General features: G+C 44.6%; 1 protein-coding gene across 1 annotated transcript; it reads left to right on the forward strand.

The window, feature by feature from the left end:
* The first annotated feature begins 104 nt into the window (after nucleotides 1-104).
* Nucleotides 105-9,473, forward strand: SUPT7L (SPT7 like, STAGA complex subunit gamma). Its single transcript, XM_045844559.1, has 5 exons — nucleotides 105-400; nucleotides 2,233-2,844; nucleotides 6,166-6,490; nucleotides 7,180-7,417; nucleotides 8,816-9,473. The coding sequence occupies exons 2-5, from the start codon at nucleotides 2,432-2,434 to the stop codon at nucleotides 9,076-9,078; spliced, it is 1,239 nt and encodes a 412-aa protein (XP_045700515.1). The 5' UTR covers nucleotides 105-400; nucleotides 2,233-2,431; the 3' UTR covers nucleotides 9,079-9,473.
* Nucleotides 9,474-11,143: the final 1,670 nt, after the last annotated feature.

Here is an 11,143-nt window from a genome sequence, read left to right on the forward strand (position 1 = left end):
AGAAGAGGAACACCAAAAAGAGGCGGTCGGGACAACTGTCAGACGGGGACATGTTTGGAGGTTGCACACCGAGTAGTAAGGACTTCCTATGGCATAGCCCGACTGCAAGAAGCGCTTCCGGCAGCCTTGGGCGAATAATCCACAATCAGCCTTCCGGCCCCGAAGTAATCCTCGGCTCAGGCCTCCCCGGGTTGATCCATCCCTCCCAGCCCCGCTCCCGCGACGCGGCAGTGAAGAGTGGCGTCTCCATGCCTCTGTCCAGGGCCAGACCTCCTCGTCTCCCCGCTGCCCCGGGCATCAGGCGACTCCAGGACTCTGTGATCTGCGCCTGAGCCTGCTGAAGCGCCCGCGGCTCCTGGGCATTCCTTGGGCTTGGAACCTGTTCTTCGTACTCCTTTCGGTGAAGTTAGGGGAGAGGGCGATTTTTTGGTCCCTTCCTTCATCCATTAATTCGTCCAATAATTTATTGTTTCCAGAACCAATTTTTGAGGCAGCATGTGTGGTGGTTAAGAGTGCAGACTCTGGAGCCTGTCTTGATTTCCCCCCTTGGCCATTTGTGATAAGTGGGCAAGACAATGGGTCTCAGCTTCCACAAATGAGAAATGGGATAACTATCTACTTCATTGGGTAGTTGAGAAAATGGGATTAAACAATTCAGGCAAAGTCTGGCACCCAGTAAGCACTCAGTAAGTTCCAAATATTACTGTGAGCCAGACACTACTAAGATCATGGTGTTGAGAGAGATGGGAGAATAAAATCATTGAGGCAAGAACTCATTTAAATCCAGGGGTAAGTGCCGTGATGGAAAGTGCAATGCCGTTCAATGCAGTGCAGGGAGAATAGAATGGAGGGAGATGTGCTGGGGAGGTCTTGGAGGGCGGGGACTTAAGAATGAGTACAAGTCTACCAGGGATGTGATGGGTGGGAGGGAATTTCTGGCAGAAAAATTCCTTGAAGAATGCATGGCATGCTCAAGAAACTGGTTGTATAATGATGCTGGAACTGAAATGGTCATTTCCTCCAGGAACTGGACTTCCACCGTACAGTGTCTGTACCTCCAGAACAGCCCTTACCACACATTTTCATATTGTTCTTTTTATGGTTCACTCCCTCACCTCAGGTCAGGGATCTTGCACTGGTCTTTGTCTCCTCCCATAATGCCTGGTATTTGATAATTGTTGTTGAATTTGAAGAGACATGTAAGTGGTTAATCTGGAAAGGTAGGTTGAAGCCAGATTGTGAATTTTGTTGAATGGTAGACCAAAGAAATCCGACTGGCTTTTTCTGAAAGGCAATGGGAAGCCATTAATCTGAGTTTTTAAAAGAGTAAGTGTAGCAGTACTGGAGGGCAAATTAGACACAAGGAGAGATGGGAGGAAGGGAATACCATTTAGGAGTCAGCAGAAGTCTCTCAGATTCTTCCTGTATGTATATCAGAAATTGAAGGCATTAAGACCATTTAGATGACTGGTTAACACATTTTTCTCCACAAGGACCAGTTAAAAGGTTCCCATACACAACACACAGAATAAAAAACACATTTTCCTATTTTAACTCTACTCCCTTTTCTCCTGCTGACCCAGGACATATGTTTCAAGATAAAGAAGTATTCCACCTGGCTGGTGTAGCTCAGTGGATTGAGCATGGACCTGCAAACCAAAGGGTTGCTGGTTCGATGCCCAGTTCAAGCCACGTGCCTGGGTTGTGGGCCAAGTCCCCGGTACAATGTACATGAGAGGCAACCACACATTGATGGTTCTCTCTTTCTACTTCCCTTCCCCACTCTCTAAAAAATAAATAAAATCAAAGAATAAAATATAAAAACCAAAAATAATTGTTGAGGAAATTAATAAAGAAAATTTACTATTATTTTTTAAAAAGCCCTGGCTGATGTAGCTCAGTGGATTGAGCACAAGCTGGGAACCAAAGGGTTGTCAGTTCGATCCCTAGTCAGGGCACATGCCTGCAGGCCAGGTCCCCAGTGGGGGCCATGTGTTTTTTTAACACATTGATATTAAAAAAAAGAAATATTCCAGGTCTAATTTAAGTAACCGGCTTTGCAAATTGTTTGGGATTGGGAATGATGATGGAAAATAGAGTCCCAGATGCTACTGCAGCTACTAGTCTCTTAGTAACCCAGATTTCACTGTGCGGTTCAGTCCAGTAGGAACTGTCATTGTGTATGATTTGCTGACTGCCATCTAACAATTCTATTTATCTTAATTTCTTCAGGGAGAACATCGTTAGTCCTATGGTGTGGCAGACATTGGCATTTTTCTAAGTGGTCTTGAACAGTCTACTGTTTACGTAAACGACGGCTAGACTTCATGTTTTCTACTTCAGAAGCCTGTAATCTACAGCTGGCAGAGATCTGAAACACTACTTTTAGGATATCATCTACATTTGTCTTGAAAACTCTTCTTACTCCAAAATGTTGAGATACTGGGGCGAGATACCAATCTCATCAAGCCAGACCAACCGAAGTTCCTTTGACTTGCTGCCGCGGGAGTTCCGTCTGGTGGAAGTCCATGACCCGCCCTTGCACCAGCCCTCAGCCAACAAGCCCAAGCCCCCCACTATGCTGGACGTCCCGTCAGAGCCGTGCAGCCTCACCATCCACACCATTCAGCTGATCCAGCACAACCGGCGACTGCGCAACCTCATTGCCACAGCCCAGGCCCAGAATCAGCAACAGACGGAAGGTGTGAAGACTGAAGAGGGTGAACCCCTTCCTTCTTGTCCTGGGTCACCTCCTCTTCCCGATGACCTCCTGCCTTTAGACTGTAAGAATCCCAATGCTCCATTCCAGATTCGGCACAGTGACCCAGAGAGTGACTTTTATCGGTAAGTCAAGGTTTGGCTATGTCTTACTTTTCTCAACAAAATCTTCCCGACAACCCTGTTAATAAGCATGTAATAACGTTTCCTGGAGGAAACTGAGAATGAGGGTCATGCACTCGGCCGCAGTTGCTCAGGTAATTAGTGGGAAGTCTAAGACTTGAACCCCGATCTTCAAAATCCAAAGTCTGTATTTTTTATTTTCTAAGGCAGTAAATATTTATTGAGTGCCAACTGTGTACCAGGACTGTACTAGGAGCAGGTCCGACACTGGTATGTAAAACAAGCCATGGCCTCATAGTCCTCAGAACCTAGTCTGTCTCTCATTTAAAATGTTTCATGGCTTTAGCTCAGTGTCCTCAAATTGAGATTCATAGACTTATTCTGGTATTATTAGGAACCCATAAGTTCTTTTTTTTTAAGATTTTATTTATTTTTAGAGAGGGAAGGGAGGGAGAAAGAGAGAGAAACATCAATGTGTGGTTGCTGGGGGTCATGGCCTGCAATCCAGGCATGTACCCTGACAGGGAATTGAACCTGTGACACTTGGGTTCGCAGCCCATGCTCAATCCACTGAGCTACGCCAGCCAGGGCTCCATAAGTTCTATATACAAGAATTTTTTAATGGTGTACTTTCATTTTGATAACACAGTTTAAGAAATAACAGTATAAAAACATTCTTGATCCATGCTACTCAAAATCTGGTTGAACACCGGCAGCATCAACATCACCCAGGAGCTTGTTAGAGACGCAGTCTCAGGCCCACCCACCCCGCTGCACTGGAATCTTCCCTGTAACAAATCTCCAGCAGACTCCTGTGTGTGTTTAAGTTTGAGAAGCCCTGCTCCGGAGGCTTTGAACAGCTAACTTATAACCTAGTGCTACTACAAGAGTTCAGTAAGTTTGCATTTGGTGCCAAATAACTTTTTCTTTTCATTTTGAAATTTGTCAGAACTTCAGAAAAGTTTAAAAAACAGTACAGTGAACTATCACTCTGGTTATATGGCAGGTTAACATTCTGCCATATTTACTTTCTCCCATATGTTTGTATACACAAATGCATATACACATTTTTTTGCCAAGTATCTTAAAGTTGCAGAGATATCACAATATTCATGTCTAAATTTTTCACCTTATCTTAAGAATAAGGAAATTTTCCTGCATAATTCCCATGTTATTATTACACCAAAGTAAATGAACACTTAATTAAATGATATCACATAACAAGTCCATATTCAGATTTCTTCATTTGTCCCTGAAATATCTTTTGTAGGTAAATTTTCCCCAGTCCAGGAGCTAACAAAGATTCGTGCATTACATTTGGTTTATTCCATTTTAGTGTCTTTTAAGCCAGAATAGCTTTCTCCTTTATATTATTATTTTGTTTTATCTATTTATTTATTTAAGTTTATTGGGATGGCATTAGTCAAGCTTCCTTCTTTTTAAAAAACATGATATTAATCTTAAGAGTTTAGGTCATTTGTCTTCTAGAATATCCCACTTACTGGATTTGCTAATGTTTCCTCAAGATTAGATTCAAGTTAAATTTGACCAAAATTCTGCATGAGTAATATTGTATGTCTTATTGCACCTGCCTATTCATTATAATAGTTAGTACCATTTTAACTGTCCCAAATTGATGAGAAAAGAACAGAAATAGGCTTAATATGTAAAAGTTGCATTTGGGCTGATGAAGGCCAGATGATGTCATGGTGAACTCGGGGTCATGAATAGGGAAGGAATAATTATGTAACTACATGTAGGGCACATTTTTATAGGTATGTCCAACTTAAAAATACTTGCTCTGTAGCAAGCAGTACCATTTCAAGAGCAAGTTAATTGTAACAAAATAGTATTGTCCATAATATTAAATTGATGTTGCTACTTAAAATTTTGTAGTTTTGTGTCAAACTTCTAACTTTATTGTTGCAAAGAGCTATAAGCATCAGAGGGTCATACCTAGTTTGTTTTATACATATTTAAGAAACCGTGTAACAAAAATAATTTGCATCAGTTATGAGGGTGCCAAAAGAATTATTTTCCTTTGAAAATATATAGGCCCTTGCCCTGGCTGTTGTGGGTCAGTAGACAAAGTGCTGGCCTGCGAATCGGAAATATACAGGTCCATGTATTACTCACATAAAGCAAAACTGTTTAGCCTTGTTTATTAGGCACTTCTGAGGCCTGAAGCATTTGGCCCAGAAAGAATGCCTAGGAAATGATGATGAAAAGTTATTTGGCAACTGGTTTTCTTATTTTCCAACTGTTATGCGAACTGCAGTGGTCGCTACTGAGCAGATAAGAAGAGTAAATGGGTGGGTATTCCCTAAGCGCTCTTGCACAGCAAGGGCTGGCCCATGCCCATCATGGAGCAGGGGAGAGTAATTTTCTGTAGCCTATTTTCTTTTTCTGTATTTTTACTATTTACTTCCTTTGTCAAGGCGAAGTAGAAGGTAGGAAATTTCAGGAAACAGGTACGTTATTAGAGGCTGTTAAAAGTTATTTTTAGGAGATCAGACAACTTTTTGAAGTTATCTCTTGGAAAGGTTACGATTTCTGCAACAGTGACTAGGTACAAAATGGTGCCTTATGAAGAACGTGGGATCTGGTTTCAGAAGCCCCAGGCGGCACTGATTAATAACACCTGGACAACTTTCGGTAAATCAGTGCCTCTGAACCTCCATTTCCTTACCTGCCAAACAGCAATAATAATAGGGACCCTACCTATAATAATAATAATGGTAGGGTCCTAATAATAATGGACCCTACCATTTCACAGCACAGGAGAGGATTAAAAGGCCTTGTAAGCTGTATATGCTACATTGCTTGTAAAATTGAGTTGCTTCCCCAGTTTTACAAGTGGTCTGTTGCAGTCAAGTGAGAATCTCCCAGTTGGGACTGTAAATTTCTGAAAGGCCGTATGCTGCCCAGCATGTGAGGGAACCACGTTCCAGTGAGATGACCAGGGCACCATCAAGCAGTGTCTGGGCTACACTCTTAAAATTAATCAGATCCTGTAAGAGATCAAAACTGAGCAGCTGGTGTAAGAAGGATCCTTCCTTTTCACTGGGTGCCCTTTTATACTCTTTCTCACAGGCACGGTTGCCCAGGCAAACTGCAGTTGGAGGAGCTCAGAGATATGACTGTGGGTTGCTTAGACATGCTCTGACTGCAGCAAAGGTGGAGCTGGGCTGTGTAACCTGCATAGAATTTCCCTGGGAAGCTGGCCAAGTGGCCTGATTGGGATTGTAAAGCTTGTAGGGAGACAGGACAGGTCAGCCTTTTGCAAGAGCACGAGTAACACTACTGCCATGTCTCCGCTTTCAGTGGGAAGGGGGAGCCTGTGACCGAACTCAGCTGGCACTCCTGCCGGCAGCTCCTCTACCAGGCAGTGGCCACCATCCTGGCCCATGCAGGCTTTGAGTGTGCAAATGAGAGTGTCCTGGAGACCCTGACTGACGTGGCACACGAGTATTGCCTGAAGTTCACCAAGTTGCTGCGCTTCGCTGTGGACCGGGAGGCCCTGCTGGGGCAGACTCCCTTCCCTGACGTGATGGAGCAGGTGTTCCACGAGGTGGGCATCGGCAGTGTGCTCTCCCTCCAGAAGTTCTGGCAGCACCGCATCAAGGACTATCACAGTTACATGCTACAGGTGAGGGGGCCTGTGGAGAGAACGTAAAAATGTGTAGTCCAGGGGGTTCAGCAGGATCCCGCACTTGCTATAGAATGCAGAGCACAGGATCCTGGGACAGGGTGGACACAGCCTGCTTTCCTCAGGCCCAAGCTGCGATTCACTGGCCTCGTCACTGAGCTGGCCAAACAAATCAGCGAGGGGATACTCCCCAAGGCTGGCCAGGTGGGGAGAGACACCACTTTGAGTTAGAACCAGAAATATCTCATCTCTTCAACACTTGTGGCCTCAGGCAAGTCCTAAGTTTGTTCATGGTTTTGGTTTCCCCAAATCTAAAATATCAAAAGGGCCCCCTTTTTAACACCCAACCAAAAAGTCTTTGCTAAGTGATGCTGATTTCCTAAACTATTCATTACCCACCTAGGGTACATATGTTAACTCTTAGTTTTGATAGCCAAAAATGTGGTCTTTTGTCCCAGTTCTGATTTAGATTTGTCTATTTTTCACCTTGATGTAACTTTTCATTAATGACACACACACACTCTCTGCAAACAAATTTCTTTACGTGCCAGCTCAACACCTTAAGCAAATTCCTTCCATTCGCAGTGGATGCTTTATTCGTATTCATATGCACATTCTGTTGGCTTTTCCATGACTACCCAACTTGTTTCTAACGTTTCTGTGGAAAATTATTCCCTGCTTGCCAACAGATTAGTAAGCAACTTTCTGAAGAGTATGAGAGGATCGTCAATCCTGAGAAGGCCACAGAGGACACCAAACCTGTGAAGATCAAGGAGGAGCCTGTGAGCGACATCCCCTTCCCCGTCAGTGAGGAGCTGGAGGCTGACCTTGCTCCTGGAGACCAGTCGCTGCCCATGGGTGTCCTCGGGGCTCAGAGCGAGCGCTTCCCCTCTAACCTGGAGGTGGAGGCTTCACCACAGGCTTCGAGTAAGAGAAATCCACTTACTTTGGTTCTGGGAGGTCCTCGTGTCTCAGTACCTTTTGTGTTGCAGAATCATACTCTGAAGACAGAATAACTAAGGTGGGGGTGGGCAGAAGCATGAAAAGTCTCAAAACAAACACAGCTTCACTGATCTAGAGATACCACCAGTCTCCTCTCTCTAACTAGAGGACAAGCGCAGCTTTACAAGCGTTCTTTAAAGTGACTCCTGCTCAGGGTGTAGATGCAGTACGTGTTGATCTGTTGGTTAGAAGTTAACTCAGCTGACCCAGCGAGGTACGCAGCTGTCCCCTCCTTCCCTGCAGGGGTGTCAAACTGATTTTCACCAGGGGCCACATCAGCCTCGCGATTGCCTTCAAAGGGCCAAAATAATTTTAGGACTGTATAAATGTAACTACTCCTTAACTGTTAAGGAGCTGAAATTACATTCGGCCCTTTAAAGGCAACTGCGAGGCTGATGTGGCCCCCGGTGAAAATGAGTTTGACACCCCTGCCTTAGTGTCTGTATTGGTCCTCCCTGGTGCTTGTACTCAATTAAGACAACTTCCAGATAGACAGAGGAGAGTTAATTGCTCAAAGATGTGTCAACAGTTGGGCTTCCTTGCTAGAGTAACACAACAAATTGGAGCTAAAAGCAATTGAAAAGGAGCTGCACAGAGGTAGCTGGCCTCTTCCAGATAGACTCTGCTGTTACTTTACGAACCAGGATGGCTTGATCCTTAGGTCAGATTGCAAATTAGTCCAGACACTGGTTCTTTACAAATATAAATTTCCATTTCATCAATGCACAAATGATGCAAATAGCAAATCCTCCAGTGTGGCCTAAAGAGAATTAGATCATGGCTTTTAAACTCGAGCGGAGCCTTTCAGCACGGAAGAATGACCGCAGAACAAGGTTGCTAGAACACACAGAGGTAGGAGGGCCGTGTCTCCTTTCGGCAGTCTAGGAACTGCAGGCATTTTGGAGTGATCGTTAACTTTTCATAGTGTGAGACAGAACCAGCAACCCAGACAAAAGGCAGGAAAACAAGACTGCCCTGTTAAAAGGAGGGACAGGCAAACGTAAAAAGAGCCTGTGGTCATACCTGCCCTTAGGCCATGAGACAGGGAATCTTTCCACATACAAGCAGTTTTACTTCCCTGGTTTAGCAAAATGGGGGCTGTGGGGGTGGGGTTGGATAAAGGAGGGTGGAGGAAGTGGAACGGAAGGTATTCAGAGTTGGTCTAACTTTTTGAAGCAGAGAAATACAACCATATTCTCCAGCCAAGCAGAGAGTCAGAACGTATGCTGAGCTCCAAATCCATCAGCCCGTCCTGGAGAGTATATTCATTCTACTTTGTTCCAGCGTGGGCTTACCAGTAGTTTCATGTTCTTCCATTTTCAGGCACAGAGGTGAATGCTTCCCCGCTTTGGAACCTGGCCCACGTGAAAATGGAGCCTCAAGAGAGCGAAGAAGGCAACGTCGCCGGGCACGGCGTGTTGGGCAGCGACGTCTTCGAGGAGCCCATGTCAGGCATGAGCGAGGCCGGGATCCCGCAGAGCCCCGAGGACTCAGACAGCAGCTACGGCTCGCACTCCACCGACAGCCTCATGGGCTCCTCCCCCGTTTTCAACCAGCGCTGCAAGAAGAGGATGAGGAAGATCTAAAAGGAAGGGAGATTTGCTGTCGGAAGCAATAAGCTCAACAGAAAAACCAATGTACTCGAATTTGTTTCCACCGTGATTTGACTTAAACACAGTGGATTTTCCTGATTTCAGTGGAATCGGACTCAACGAAACAAGTTTGCATCTTGTGCACCCGGGTTTTGTAGTTTCCCACGGCGGCCATGCCACCTCTCGCAGAGGTCACGACGCTGGGACAGTTTTCGGACCTCAGCCCCAGCCGTGACCCCTGTCCTCACTGTGAGACTAATCGAGTGTGTTAGCCTCTCTGGGGCCATTTCTCTGGCACAGCTGAGAAGAATGGTACCCCTCCGGCTGGTGTGGCAGGGCTCTCGTGAACACCCAGATGTTAATAAACCTCCCAGCTGGGCTTGAACAGACTCACGAGTAAACGTGTGCTGGTATCAGATGTCAGCTTGTTCATTTAATTTGCTTCATTTTTGGTTCAGTTGTTGGGAATCCAGTACTATTGCCTAACAGGAAATAGCTAAATTCTGTACTACCTTTCCATCAGCCTTTTAAACTCTTGCTGCCCGTGAAGTCTCTTAAAATTGTCTGTGGTAACAGACTTTTTGGTTATTCAGACAGCCCTCTCGTACCTCATCCACTTATTTTCTTCTTGCTTTAGATTTATTCCATCTAGTCTCATCCTTTGTCTGTTTTCTTAGTTCCACTCAGATTTTTAAAATGTAGTCATCCCTTGGTACTTGTTGGCTTCAGAACTTGTCAAATCCTGTACTTCTTGCACTTTGACAAGAAAAAAACATTTCAGCACTCAGCGCTTGCTCTGGACTCATCTCACTTGCTAGAACTTGTGCGAGGCACACCACTGCAGAAGGAAATTCTTCATCGTTTGGTGTCGGTTTCGGCACTCACCTCGAGTTCTGGAATGAATTAAGGACAAGTACCAAGGTACCACTGTGTTTTTATTGTATCATTTCTTCAGTTTTTTTCATTTCCCCCTTTCTGAATGAGACGAACAGGGCCTGTCCAAGGACAGGCTTGTGCATATTTCGTATCTGCTTGGCCTTAGAGGACAGCCGTCCGTTCCTCAGCCAGAATTCTACATCTGCATATTATGCTCCTACTGGATGCACAGCCTCTAAAGTGGTGATAGGCACCTCTCTACTCCATGTCCTCAACAACTTGACTGTCACTACTCACCCACCACCCTACTGCCCTGCCCAGCATCGGATAGTCTCAGTCAGTCTTACTAAGTAAACGGTGCAGCACTGGGGTGACGAGGAACACTTGGCAAATGTGTGCTTTGTGCCTTGGTAATGGGTCCCAGCATGTTAAATACTGCTGAAGTTTGCTTTTCAGGTGCAGAATGCAAGTCTTGTGACATTCAGAGCACTCCTTTATTAAAGACCAAAATCAAGGCACAGCTTTAATTAGTACATTCCTGTCTTAAGTGGCCCCTGGCATTGAGAATAAAGATGAATGCAATAACAAGGTTATAATCTAAACTGCTACCAGATCACTTATAAATTTGCTAATTGTACTTCCTTAGCACACTTATTTCAACCCTTTTCCAGGCTTAGCTTTGTCTTTTGTGTATAAAAGCGGACATTGGTTTCTGTCCAGTAGCCATCTAATATTTAATTCAGTTAGGAAGTATTTCTTGAGGACCTATTATGTGCTACCTCCTTTGCAAGGGCTACAAAGATGAGCAAGACTTTGTACCTGCCCTTATGGAGCTGATAGTGTAGGTCATATACCTTTCTTTTTTTTTTTTTTCCCCACTACCACTTCCACCCATCCTCCTTCCTCCCACAATCCACACAAATTATTCTTTAAGGGAAAATTATTCAAAGGCACTAAGGGGGGAAAAAACAGGTATATTACAATGCATTTTACAATGCATATGGTTTCCTCTAGAACAGGTTCAAATTTTCAGACCAGTGGTTCCCACTAGGTATAGAATATTGAAATACTTCATGGTAAAATAAAATACTTTTATTTTCAGAATGTTTGAATTGGATAACAGGCACCAGATGGTGGAAGTTAGGGTATTCTTGATGGAGCAGGTCACACAAGGACCGAGTGC

This window comes from Phyllostomus hastatus, unplaced genomic scaffold, assembly GCF_019186645.2.
Source record: "Phyllostomus hastatus isolate PE091 unplaced genomic scaffold, TTU_PhHast_1.1 phas_contig_402, whole genome shotgun sequence".
In the NCBI taxonomy this organism is placed as follows: Eukaryota; Metazoa; Chordata; class Mammalia; order Chiroptera; family Phyllostomidae; genus Phyllostomus; species Phyllostomus hastatus.